This window comes from Pezoporus flaviventris, unplaced genomic scaffold (genome assembly GCF_033815535.1).
Source record: "Pezoporus flaviventris isolate CSIRO_AGI_PZ_B2104156 unplaced genomic scaffold, CSIRO_AGI_Pfla_v1 ptg000002l, whole genome shotgun sequence".
In the NCBI taxonomy this organism is placed as follows: domain Eukaryota; kingdom Metazoa; phylum Chordata; class Aves; order Psittaciformes; family Psittacidae; genus Pezoporus; species Pezoporus flaviventris.
Genome location: NW_026892550.1, coordinates 6,607,690 through 6,621,490, shown reverse-complemented (window position 1 = coordinate 6,621,490; position 13,801 = coordinate 6,607,690). Strand labels below are relative to the sequence as shown.

General features: G+C 40.4%; 2 protein-coding genes across 4 annotated transcripts in view; both read right to left on the bottom strand.

Annotated features, from left to right (window-relative positions):
* The window catches only part of HTT (huntingtin), an 84,139-nt gene extending 78,812 nt beyond the window's left edge, over positions 1 to 5,327 (bottom strand). Inside the window, exon 1 of one of the 2 annotated variants that reach the window (XM_061467797.1) lies at positions 5,002 to 5,327. In XM_061467797.1, the coding sequence (XP_061323781.1) occupies positions 5,002 to 5,102 (101 nt within the window). In that variant the 5' untranslated portion in view covers positions 5,103 to 5,327. The remainder of the gene's footprint in view (positions 1 to 5,001) is intronic. The other variant, XM_061467804.1, reaches the window with a different exon arrangement.
* Positions 5,328 to 10,572: 5,245 nt separating this feature from the next.
* Positions 10,573 to 13,801, bottom strand: part of GRK4 (G protein-coupled receptor kinase 4) — a 37,102-nt gene continuing 33,873 nt past the window's right edge. For both annotated transcript variants that reach the window (XM_061467774.1, XM_061467783.1), the window contains one exon: positions 10,573 to 12,966. In XM_061467774.1, coding sequence (XP_061323758.1) covers positions 12,913 to 12,966 — 54 coding nt within the window. In that variant the 3' untranslated portion in view covers positions 10,573 to 12,912. The remainder of the gene's footprint in view (positions 12,967 to 13,801) is intronic.

The following is a 13,801-nucleotide window of genomic DNA, read 5'->3' as shown; positions in this document are numbered from 1 at the left end:
TAAGCACATTAAGTAAAGCTACTCAATGCTTTGAAGACTTAAGCTTTAATATTTGAATATTTAAGAGCTTTAGCTCAAATAACAGTATCTTTGAAAAAAAAGTCATTCTTTGCAAGTACCCCTGCCCCTTTTCTTCCATCAGGTTGGAAGCGGGGAACTGAAAAGTGTTTCCTCCTGAACTTCTCTCATCTCACTCCAGAAATTCTTTCCCTTTTTAGAAGTTAAAGGAATAGCTCTGAACAAAACCATTTCTTCCATCATAATCTGGCAGTACTTTAAGCAAGCATCAGTGCTCCCCAAAGAGGATTTCTTCTTTGGCTTGTGTTCATAAGCAACTGACACAATACAAGTAGCCAATCTGAATTAGATCAAATACAAATGTCCTCTCCATCTTGAAAAAGCACTTTCAGATCACCTCTAACAAAACAGCAAATATTTCCTAAAATGTCCAACCTCCTAAGTGCAACTTGAGCACTGTTGATGTGAAAAGGCACCTAAAAAACTGAGTAATTTTAACTTGTATGATAATTTTATCTAGCATTGCCTACATCTCTTTTGAGCGTAATTTTCAGTACACATTCACCCCAATAACAGAACAGACACATTGGAACTTGCCCATAAGGTCATGACTTCAGACATAAAACACATTAAAAATACTACTGAATGCAACTGCTTTCAAACTAACATTCTTTATTATCTACCCATAGCAGAGCCCCAAGCAAGACGACAGCAGTGTTCAATAGCACTCAGACTAGTACAGATCAATCTCTCTGGCAGATTTCTGTAAACAGAGAGCTCATTTAATGCTGAATCTATCACCTCACTGAAATAAGTGACTTAAAAAAGGGCTGACTAGAGAAAATTTAATGTGAAAAAAATGCAAGGATTGCATGTAGGTAACAAGTTACCATTTACACTGAAATAACAGAAACCAGAAGTGAGGACTATGAGTTAATATGCAAAGGGAAAGAATAACAAACACAAAACCAAACTTTCATCTGCCATTTTGTTATTCAACTTCCCAAAAGAACAGCTTTTCAAGAAATGAAAGAAAATGTGGAAGGCAAACAGTTAGTGTACATTGTGTGCACACACATTTTCTGTGCCTACAGAGGCAGAACGATCACAGAAAAGTATCTAGAGATAGAACACATGATTCTTATTTAAAAAAGAAAAGCTCTACTCAGAAGTGTTATGAAGCCTTCGGGCAAACTGCTGATGAGCATACCCATGGGACAACAACAGCATCACACATTTCTTAGAAGAGAGCTGAAGTAGCTAAGCCCCAAGTGTAAGGTCATTTCAGTTTGATGAATAACAGAAGGCAGGAGATACTGGAAGCAGCAGTTAGCTACAGGAAAGCTTCATCTCACACGCAGATGAGTTTAATCTTCTGCATACTTCTACAATCTCTAGCCAAGGGTATTAATAAACAAGAAAACCAGTTTCACACTCCTAATTCCTGATGAGGTGGTTACAAAGGGATGCAACCCACTGATGCTAATTTTTATTAGGCCTTGGAATTAAGGATATATAAAAAGAATACAGAAGCTCCAAAGCCAAAAAGCAGAAAAGGAAAGGAAAAGGGCCAAGCCAAATGGCTTGACATTAACCTAGAGAAAAGTAATGGAAAACTGAAAATATTAGTAATATTACAATTACTATTATATATTATAATATATATATTAATATAATAATAGTAACAATAAAAAGAAACATGAGTGGATCAACAAATAAACTCAGCCCAAAGATGACAATAACTTCAGGCAATGTGTAGTGACGCAGGCAGTGCTGGACAGTCAAGTTAACAGGTCTACCACACACCCTAGAAATGAACTCCAAAACTACCTATGGACCACCACTGACAGGCAGGGCAATATGTAATATCCATGCAGTTCATGTGGTCTTCAGTTAAGCAAAAAATTCATCATACCTCTACATATAGCACTGATGGAACCAATCTACAACCATAGCTTCACGACAACATAAAAAAAATTAAAAAAAAAAATCAGAAAAACCCATGAGTATAGAAAAACGCATCTTGCTGTAAAGCACTCTGGCTCTTGCAGCACCTTTTACTGTAAATGTAATGGTTAGAATCAAATGCAAGAAGTCAAAATAGGGCCCAATTAAAAATTATTACAGTAATAGACTATTAGAACAAGTTGACAGGAGAAAAGGTGACAAATCCACTTTTGGATTAATCCAGTCAAAGCTAAATAATTTATCCAGAAGAAACTTCAGCAAGTCATTCTCTCAGCCCACTGCTAAGAGGCAAAATGAATAAAACATAACATATAGGATGATGTGTGATGGTCCATCTGCTTTTTAGTTTCACTGAGTAAACTCTGAATTTTTACATCAGACTAATCCAATTTTAAGTTAATGGGAGCTTTGTAATCCAAAATGCCCAACTCCAAGCAAACCTTAAGAGTCTGAAAAGACTAAAAACAGAGATGGAAGAAAATAAGGTGTCTTGGTAGAAGGGTATAGAAGAAATATGATGACAGATAGCTCAACCTAAGTTTTCATCGAAGAAAAAAAAAAAAAACAGCAAGAGATAAGAGGGCCAGAAACTGAGGTCTGACTGTGATTATTGCTGATTAAAATCTCTCAGAACAGAAAAAGCTCTTACCTTCTTGGTAAAAGCTTGAATTCAATTAATATTTTGATTTAAAATAGTAAAGACAGGATATCAGCTTTAGCAGGAGTTCAGAAGTTGTGTTACAATGAAGTGCTTTCTCTACCCCGATCTCTGTGATCATAAAAGATTTCATAGCAGGAGACAAACAGTCCTTAGTAGGACTTATCCACTAACCAGAGATAGAACACTCACTTTCTATGAAAAATACTTAAAAGGCCATTTTTGCCTACTCCAACAGGTATTTATTATTATTATTATTATTATTCTTCATGTAGAGGTGATATTTTGTTGTAATTTAAGGTAGCTCATTTGGGGAGGAAAAGAAGTAGCAGTGGGTAGTTAATGCTAGTTTAACTTTTACAATAGAAAAAAAGTCCAACAAAAATGTCATCCACCACCTGTAACGATGAGATTACTCTAGAATTTGAGGAACAGCTTCTCACTTGTCCAGTTTAGGTGATAGGACTACTTGGATCCAGTGGACAATGTCAAACTGCTATGCAATGAAACAATGATCAAACCAGTAGCATTTTATGCTATTTACCAACTAATTTATTCTTTCATTATGGACAGGTAAGCTTGTAACAATAAGTAGAATGACAGCAAGTGACCACTCAGAACTACAAGATATTTAAGTGCTATTTGTACAGAAACATAAAGAAGATGAACACCTCTCCCAAACACACAGAAAACACAGCAACAATTTTCCTTTCCAGTCCATTTCAATCAGAAGCAGACAGTATTGTGAATTATGCTCATGATGCCACCTGGTATTTCATTAAAAGTTGGGGAAAGTTTAGCAAAGACTGCCACAATACCCTCTCATAGGCTTTTATGAGGCTTAGTGCTGTTACTGAATTTGTACAGCTCCTGGGGGCATGCACCACCAGCTTTCTGAAAATACACAGCCTATTTTTAAATATGAAGCAAAGTCAACAAGGACAACTACAACCCTAAATTTTTAATATTTTGAGTAGAGCAAGCACAAATTCAGACCCCCAAACCAAGCCTGACATCCCTCATCAAACATGACAAGTAACTGTCACGACTTTCTCTTGAAAGACCACGATCTATCTCAGCAGCAACTTTCTAGACAGGCTGTTTTGGTTTTCTCTTTTCGATTACATATAGCAAATATTGAAAATAGACAGAATCATGGAACAGTTTGCCTTGGAAATGACTTTAAGATCATTTAGTTCCAACGTCCTGCCACAGGCAAGGACACCTCACACTAGGCCAGACTGCTCAAAGCCCTGTCATATCACCTGAAGTACTAGCACAAAAAAACTGCACGTAACAGAGCAATTAGTCCCTGCAGACCAACAAGGCATCTAAAAACAATTAGCTCAAAGATGATTCTTTTCCATCTATTATGCCCCAAAAACATGCACTGAGATTGTTTGAGACAACACTCTCCAAACAGTATCAACCATCACAATTTACTTGGCATCTGTATCACAATCTACTGTGGGAGCAGGTGGCCATGAGCCCAGCTCCACTGCTCAACATCCTCTGTCAAAACACTATGAAACTGCCAATTTAGAAGTTACCTGGTCCTCAGCCCTTCTGCTTCGCCTGTCTCCCCAATAGCCAGAGGAAAAGCAACAGTATGACTCATGTATTTATCCTGTAAAAATCTTTGTCTGTTCACCTGCTCGACAGAAGTTATTTTTAGGGGACGTAAACGCCAGGGCAGCACTGTGGTCCTGAACAGTTCCTTGTCCTCCAGCAATTCCCACTAAGGGGAAACCCGAATCCCTCGTGAATGTGATCTGTTTGTCCCTATTGCTTAAGAAACCAACAAACTAATTCCTCTTTAAATCTCTACACAACTTATTAGACTTTAAATGAAGTTTGTCATAAACAGACATACACATCAATTCCCCCCAGATGCATCAAAGCTCAGACTTTACCTTTGTAAGGCTTAGTGCTGTAAGTTAGGCTTGGAAGAGGGAAGCAGAGATACCTTTTTTTTCGGCAGAGTATTAGCTGAAATGAAAGCCTCCCTTCCCAGAACTAGCCTGTGAAACCCATACAGCATTACTGTACCTCCTGTTTACTACCCATACTGCTGCGTTTCTGTATGTGCTTGCCCACAAAGTTACTCCTAGACCAAACTTAAGCAGAGAACAGGCAGCTCTCCCAGACTCGTCCACAGGAACAGCCTCCTGTCAAGGACAGGGAAGCACTCCCGAGCGAACCTCCGGCCCGGCCGGCAGGCCGCCTCTCCGGCTGCCAGGTCTCCAGCGGCCTGGAGGGGCGGCCTCCCCAGGGCAGAGCAGAACAGAGCAGAGCAGGCCAGGGCACCGCTGCAGGGTTTTAGGAGCCCTCCCGATCCCCAGGCGCGGGTCACTCACGGTCTCTGGAGCTGCTCCTCAGGGATAGCAGCCGGACCCTGCTGCTGCTGGAAGGAGCGCAACGACTCGAAGGCCTTCATCAGCTTCTCCATGGTGGCCATGTCCGCTCCGCCCGCGCCGGCAGCACCGACCCGCCGCTCCTCCCCTCCCTCTCACAGTCGCCCAGCGGCACCCGCCTTCCTCCTCGCAGGGCCCGGCTCTTCCTCCTCTCCTGCTCGTCCCAGCCTCGCCCTGTCCCTCCGGAGCCAGCCGAGGCGCCGGAGCCGGCTCAGGCCGCACCGCCGGTCACTGCCGCAATGAATGAGGGAGACACCGTGAGAGCCCGCGAGCACCCCTCAGCCGCCCCGCCGCCATCTTTAGCCCGTCCCATCAGCCCCCACGCAGCCGTCCCGCCCCCGCCCCTTCCAGGGATGCCCCGCCCACCCCGGAGAATGGTCCCCGCCCTGGGCTGGAGGCGCGCATGCGCGTAGCCCACCCCCAGCCTCCCGGCCCGTCACGCGCTCGCTGACGTACTGACACAGACGGGCACGCAGGCGAGGTAAGGGGCGGGGCATCGAAGAGAGTAACAGGCTCGCTAACCAATCAGAAAGAGGGATCCGCCCCTTCCTGAACGCGACGGAGCCGTGCAGCAGGGAGGTGCCAGCCCATGAGGATGAAGGGCGCTGGGTCCTAGAACCCGCCGGCCGGCAGCAAGGGACGAGACCACTGCCCCGCCCCGCCCCAGAGCGCGGTCTCGGACGGGAAAGAAGCCCGGGCAGCTCCGCTCTGCTTCGCCCGTTGCGTCACCACCCGGGGGAGCGGGTGTCAGCGGGAGCACTGGGTGCAGAGTCTGCTGCCCCGCGCCCTTGCCCGCGGTCCCGCCGAAGGCGCTGCTGGGGCTGGCGTGTGGAGCAGCGGGAGCTGGACACTTACCTTGGCGGCGGAACCGGCGCTCCCGTCGCGATCCCGGGCACACACGTTGTGCAGTCGTAGAGCACGTACTGAAACACAGTACTCACCGGACACGGTGTATGGTATTTACACCCTTGGTCCCATTACAAAAGACTTAACTAAAACTAAACCAATAGTAGTGTGAACTTTCCAATTCCAGCCACCAGTTTTACTATGCATAGTTGTCAGTACACGGTTTAAATGATAGCTGGTGGGAAGGGGCACTTCAACTGGTATCACAAACATACGAAATTGGCTCCAGTAAAGGAAATGGGGAGGTGCCAGATTCTTTTCCGTGGTACCCAGTGACAGGATGAGGAGCACTGGCCATAAACTAAAACACAAGAAATTTTGTTTCAAGATGAGGAAGAACTTCTTTATTTTGAGGGTGGCAGAGCACTGGAAGAGGCTGGCTAGGAAGGTTGTGGAGTCTCCTAGTCTGAAGACACTCAAAACCCTCCTGAACACCTCTGGGCCACCTCTGTAATCTGCTCTAGGTGGCCCTGCGTTGGCAGGGGGCTTGGACTGCATGATCTCCAGAGGTGCCTTCCTCGTGAGTCTGTGACTTGTAAGAAAATAAACGCATAGTAATGACTTAATATGAATTTGGTTTTTGCATGCAGGATAGACAAAGGAAGGGAAGGTCACGGTCTTTGGGTATTCAGGCCAACGTAAGCCATGAAAGAACCACCCTACTGCTCATTTTCCTGGCAAATAGTCAGCGTAGGTAACAGTGCTCTTGCCAGTTAACTTCATTAGCCCATTAATAAAAGATGAACCATTTGAGACATTCCTCTGAAAGTAAACCTATCTACAGTACTGAAAGCAATGCAACTTTGAGCAAACCCTCTATTTAATTATAAATGTGTAACAGAATTTGAGCTTTTAAGGTAGAGAAAGTATTTTCCCAAATTATTTTATGCTAAAGCTTGCAGAGAGTTTTCTCTGGAACATACGGGCCATCATGAATTTTTTTATTTAGCAAATGATACATGAAGATGACAGCATAGCTGGAATACTGCATACACTGTGTGACAACTGCCACTCCACAGTTGGAAATAAATATAAGCACATTAAAAAGAGCATAAGCTCTTATAAAAGGTTAAACAAGCCACCAACCAAATCAGTCTTTGCAAACCTGTCTTGGAGCTTTAGATGAGAACGGGTACCAGTCCCCCAGGGGCTGCTGACTCACCACAGAAATGCCAGGGCACAATCCTCTTCCTTCTCCTCTTCTTTCAGAATTGTACTGGCAGCATTAACTATGCTGGTTGGGGTTGGGGTGCCTGGAAGAGAACTCAGGGCCATCAGATTTTTCTTCAGCAAGTACCTTATTGGTATATTCTCCCAGTTCAGATTTACTGATCTGTGGTTCTGCAAGTATCATGTCACTTATCCTGTTCAAACAGCAGTCCCACAAACAGCTGCACTGGCAAAAATAAAGTGATGTAAAACTGGCAAGGAGCAAGAAAAAACAGGCAGGGTTACAGAACAGGCATTTTTGTAAAGCCATCATTACCACAAAGAAAAATAAAATCACAACCTCAGTGGAATAACAGTGAATACCTAAAAGGTTACATAGAATTTAGTGGATGACGATTAATTCATCTCAACCTCTAGGAGAAAAGAAAGAACAGGCCTTTACCTTGTCTGCAAGACAGATTTGAACATCATGAACGTGACCACAGACTTACCTAGGCATAGGTTATCTCCTGATCTAATGTTTTTAATAACAGGTTGGACAAAGACACTGAGACTATTTTTTGCCCCATCCTGCACTCACACTTAAGCAGCATTTCCGCATGTCCACAAACAATTCAGCAGGTAATCAGTACTATTCAGTAATCCAAGAGACTTTATGAGACTGCTGGCCCATGTAGTTTGACCTGCAATAATGTCACAATCTGCAATATGTCACAGCATGGTTATATCATTGTTAAAGTCACTTATAATTCAAAGCTGATTTGTACAGTCATTGGGTGCTTAGCCCTTCAACTCGTGTCATCAAACAACAGTGAAAGCCTTTGCATAAAGAGGACAAAACATTGGAAATATAAGCAGCTCACTGTTGAAAAGTATTTTATATTAAAAAACCTCCAAAACCCACAAATCAAATTAATCTCAAGGTATAGATTCTCTCAAGAAGAGGGAAATCTGGCTAGTTACCTTTGGCAATAGTATAAAACTGAATATGCATGATAAGGCTGCTGATGACAAGCTGCAGCTCCTATTGACTGCTCTTCATTCACACTCATAGTGTTACCACAGTAAAAGTGTTGACAAAAACAAGCCCATCCTGACAACTGTCTTTTCACAGGGAAACTTACGTAGAAATCAGACTATGAGATAAGGTATCAACTGAGTAAATACAACAGAGCAAGGGCACTTTTTCCTGGATCTGACAATCTGGCACTGGTAAAGATCATGTAATACATGATGTAATGCATGATGTAATGTATGTAATACACATCTTCTTTAACAAATTGCAGGGTTTTTTGTTTCAAATTACAATTTTACTTTTATTTCTCCTGGCTACCATGATAGACATGGTAAAGAAATCACATTAGACAGTAGTACATGTGGTTGAGATAGGCAGCAGTGTTTAGCTTTTATTTCAGGAATAACTACTAGAACATCCAGGAAAACAGCTCATACACAAACAGTTCAATGGTTTGGAGATACCAACACTAACATGTCACACTGAACAATCAGCCTCGCTATACTTGAACAGCATTCTGGTGTTCTGGACACATGTGGAACATGAGGAAAGTTACCTGCATCTCATGTGCAAAACTTAAATGACACCATAAGAACAAATCTGAACTAAAAGAGGATTGTACATTCAGCAGAAGAGACATCAGCATCACCAAAATGAGCCAGGCAGGTAATTAAAATCAAAGGAAACATAAAATTTGGCTTTAAGATGGTTCCCGTTAATTCTTAAATTTTAATTCAATTTTTTTTATTACTTCCTAGAGAGAAGTATTTTCTGAAAAATCTATACTAATGTGAAAGGATAATTCCAGTGTTAAATTAGTGTAATATTAAATTGTGAACCAAAGCAAAATCATATTACTTCTACTGACTTCAGTAACTTGTAAACAAGTATTCTCTGTTTGGACAAATAGCAATGAGAGGTTTCTTACACCAGTATTGTTTGAAAAATAATTTAAGTGCAATCTAAAAATGGATTTTCAGTTGGTTTTAATAGATTCAATCACTGATTTCTCAAATTAGGCAATTTTATTTTGAGATGGAGATAATTCTCTTTCATAAACAAAACCTTGGGATCTATTGTTTTAAAAATTATTTGGAAAAGAAAACCCATACAACGTGTTCTATTAAAGGCTCAGATTTGTCGATAGCACTCTCTGTTATGGGAATACCATAGTTTTTTTTCCTATTTATTATTATACAGTAATTAGTTTTAAGTGCCCATTTTTTCCACCGAGACTTTGTTTTGTTGTTGCAATCCAGACACATAAAATCATCCCTATTATGAACACTACGCCTCTAGGAAGAAAACAAAAGCTGACTTTTTTAATATAGGAAGAGGACAACCCTGAGGCATGAAGATTCTATTCTGTTGGTCACAACATTCAAAAGCATTAAGTAAACCAGTAAGGTACAGGTACATGTTTCACAGTTTCTGAATTACAGATTCATGAGGTATGCACAAGCAGACATTAAGACTTACATATAGAAATGTTTGGAAACAGAAGCCACAGGAAAGGAGGATTCATCTCATGCAAGTAACTCCATGGAATTCCATAGGTCTTTCCAAATCTTGCACCAGTAGAACAAAGCACTTGGGCTGTTGCATTGTCTCACTGCTATTAAAGCCCTTAACACATGGATCTAGAATCTGAATTCACAGAGTTATAATGAAGTCACACTGAAAGACTTCATGGAAATAAAAAGCTACTTAATCAGTAGACACAGCCTGCTGTCTTTTCCCTTGTCTCAGCTGTCCTGCAGAAACCAAGAGCAAAATGTGTATTAAATTTATCACACCACAATGTTTTACTTCCAGGTGTTCTTCCCTCTCCTTACCCTTTCCCTGCTTTCAAAATACATCTCCAAGCTACTAATACTCCGGTAAAGAGATTTAAGCAATGTTAATCACCTTAAACACCATAATATCTTAATCTCCATGTACCATATAAGGAGAGTTTTGCTGATCCTTCCAGTTTCTCATCCTTTCCAATTCATTAGGGGATTCACATTAGATGACATTTAGTCAGTATTATGTGGTTTTCTTTCTAGCCAAAGGGGACAAATGTATAGTAGAAAAATGCCATCTTTAGCCTATTGCGGTAAAAACCAACCCACCAACACCCCACAAACACCCCCAAGCAACAGAATATATGTTCTAGTCTTGCAAACATGTAGTTACTCAAAAACAGTAGCATTATTCAGACCATCAGAAAAAAAAAAGTGAAATTAAATTAAATAAAGCTTTGTAAAAATGAACAAATCCTCTACTTTTTTGGATGGTTGGAGTTCCTTGTCCGAAGGAGCGGATGTGTAAGTAACCGTTTCTTAGGAACAACTTTCCTTTTATCTGGCCTTTTTTTCTTCACAGATCCCTGGGGAATAATGAGTGTTATGCCTCAGCACTCTAGAATAGAGGATCTGATTTTATTTGATTTTTTTTAAGTTTTGATCCCTCCCCCTCCAATATGGAAAGAAAATTTGCAATACGTGGTAAGCAGACTTTCAAGTTTTCTTTATTTGTTAAAGCCAATTCCTGTAATTTCTTCATAAAAATTACTCAGCTTGTGTCCATAGTATTCTTGCCCAAATTTCAAGCAGGTATTATTGCTCTAAGCAGATATTAAAATCCATACTGTCACCCCATATTCCCTGTGTTTAAACTGAGTCACCTTTGCCTCAGAACAGGAAACCCAAGATCTTAAAAAATTAAACCCCTTAATTAGAGAAACATGATGATTTCTCCAATTCTCCATTCCCATCTTTAGAGTTGTTCTGTTACTGTGGTACATAATAAAGAGGGTCAGGTCAGACTCTGCCAGCTCATTGTCTCACATATAATGGCTCCAGCCAACACCCTTATTTCAGATATTTCTGTTCTTGTCAAGCCTCCCACTATTGCATCAGACTATCTTCCAGTAATTCATTCAAACACTCTCCCTCTGCCAGTTTCTCCCTTTGCACTTTTTACAGCAGTCATTTTGCTGTCCTCTGCTGTTTTAGACATCAGGAAAACTGCACTGAAAACACAGGGAGAGACTCATTCCTTATTTTGGTGGCACAGTAGCCAAGAGGAACAATTTCACATAGACACCACCTCATCCCCAGTAGGGTTCTGGAACACACTGGTTTTCCAACTTTATTCAAAGTCCAACCCATTAATGTATTTGTCACTAGAGAGAGAATACTGTGAATTTAAACCTGACGATAGGCTTGAGCATCAAATGTGTCTTGCAAGTTTTTCAGAAGCACCTTAAGTTTTTTGCAGTGGGTCTGCAGATCACAAGCACAAACCTATTTGAGGTAGAGGGACAATCAGGAGCTCTGTGTGTATAATACATGTGTGGTCTAGTTGGTGCCCTAGAGATTTGAGAGAAAAAAGAAACATTCGCACTCAGTGGAGACAAATCTTCAGAGCATAGAACAAGCTGTCTTGTCTAACAAATGTCTTGTCTCCAACTCCAAGAGTGTTCTATTATATTTGAAATCCCTAACTCCAATTTTGAAACCAGAAGCAGCTCTTAATGTGTTCCCTAAATTTCATTCTCATACACACATTAACAGTTTTACCAGAAACTTTACAAAATGAAAAGAAAGCCTGGCATACTTTGAGTCCAGAAGAAGGGAAGTTTGACAAGCTTTCAAGCAGCTGGAAACAGTTTTGCTTATGAACATCAGGTAATCATAACTAAAACTTCAATACCAGCTCCACATCTGCGTCAAGCAAGTATTAAAGGCAGGTTTTAATGTTTAAGTTTTTAAAGGTTCTAAGGAAAGATTATTTACATAATTAAATTTGACACTTAATACTACTTTGTTCTTCCCTCAGTTGCAGTGATCGCTGTCAACCCCATAATACTGCGCATTCCAACATAATAAGCAGAGATGAAGTTAGTAATGAGCCCATGCTTTGTTTTGTAACCCATTATAAAACTGTAACATCCTACAGGGAGTTGTAAACAATTTAATTTACAGGAAAAACTAAAAAGGTGCCCCCACAGGTAAAAATAAACCCTTTTAGTAAAGACAACAAAGTACTCAAAATATAACTCCAGAATTTTGGCATGGGTCTACTCACAAAGTCCATGCCAAGAAACTGTACAGAGAGGATACGTAAGACGGGTAGAAAACAAGAATGGGGTAAATATAGTAAATATAAATACAGGATTAAGCTAAATGGTCAGAATTCACCATACGTATAGAAATACAGAAAGATGTTCTACAGAGTGAGAGAGTAAAGAGCAGTTCCATAATAGCTGGCCATAGTGCACCGAATTCCTTTTTTTTCCTTAGCAGTTGCTTGAGAGATACATTAGGTAAGAGAGGACTGCCACGCTGCTGGATAATACCAGAATTCTGGAATTTATCAGTACAGCAATTTTACTGTTAAGAAAAACTGCTAATAAAGACCCTGAACAGAAGAATTTTACCAATAGCATACAAAGTCAAGTTACGCTGATGCCATAGATATCTCTGTGCTTTAAAATCCTTTCAGTATTTCTAGATTCATTCCACTGGGGAAAAAAAAAAAATAAAAAAAAAAAAAAAATCAAGGTAAATCAAATACATACAGAAACACACTCACTCAAATGGCACTCATTGCGTTTTGTACAATTAAGCTTTAGTGAAAATATACATCTTAAAACAAATGAAGTACAAATGTACAAAAATCCTTGAACTCAGATAAAAAATATATATAATACACTTTGCTACAGAGATATAAAACATTTAAAGTTTGCTCATCCTTTCTGATGAGAGCAAAATGATTTAAAGTCGGGAGGATTCCTGCTCATCGTCACTGCAATCAGATTTAAAGCAGACCTGCAAGAGAAGACAAAAGAGAGAATTTGGCTGCAGAACTGACACTATCATTGGTTTGTGTGTTTTATGGGCCACATAAAGGCTGGGGGTGGGGCAGTGGATGGCTTTTTCCAGCACATTTTATTCCATACTAACTAAATACTTTGGGAATATCAAAGGAAACCACAACCCAACCCCAAATCTCAACTCATTAAAGTTTCATTTAACCTTAAGTTCCTTCCTTCTTTTAACTTCACAAGACAATTAACTGCAGTCTTACAACTTCAAAACCAACTAAAGGCCCTCAAGCAGTATTATTTTTTTTAGGACTCTTTCTCAATACATAGAACTATATCTCGGGACAGTCTGAAACCTGCTGATTCAGTTGAGAAAAGACTACAGTATGACACAAGCTTTAACTTCAGCTGTGTGACATTATCAGTACACTTAACCATTCCTTCGATTCCATTATTGTAAGCGGGGGAAAAGTGAATTTGAAAAGGTGGACTAAAAATGAGAGTACTATTATACATTCCATTAGCACTGTACCATTTTAGAGAGGGGAATTACCAGCTGATGACAAAAAATATCATCATGCAATATTAATACACAACCCTGTTGTATGCTCCTAGCAATTTTAAAATTCCATTTCTGCTTGAAAGCAAGAGTCATTTCTCCAGAAGTGCTCTCTACTAGAATACACTCATGCTTCTCAAAGATAATTCTGCTCTAAGTGCAGGCATACTGAGCAAGCAGAATTGTGTTCAACATCTTCAACTGAAGACCTTTACAAATAGCCTATTTCTCCTGACCTAAAAACAAGCACAATATGCCACGTGTCTTTTAGGTGGTAAAA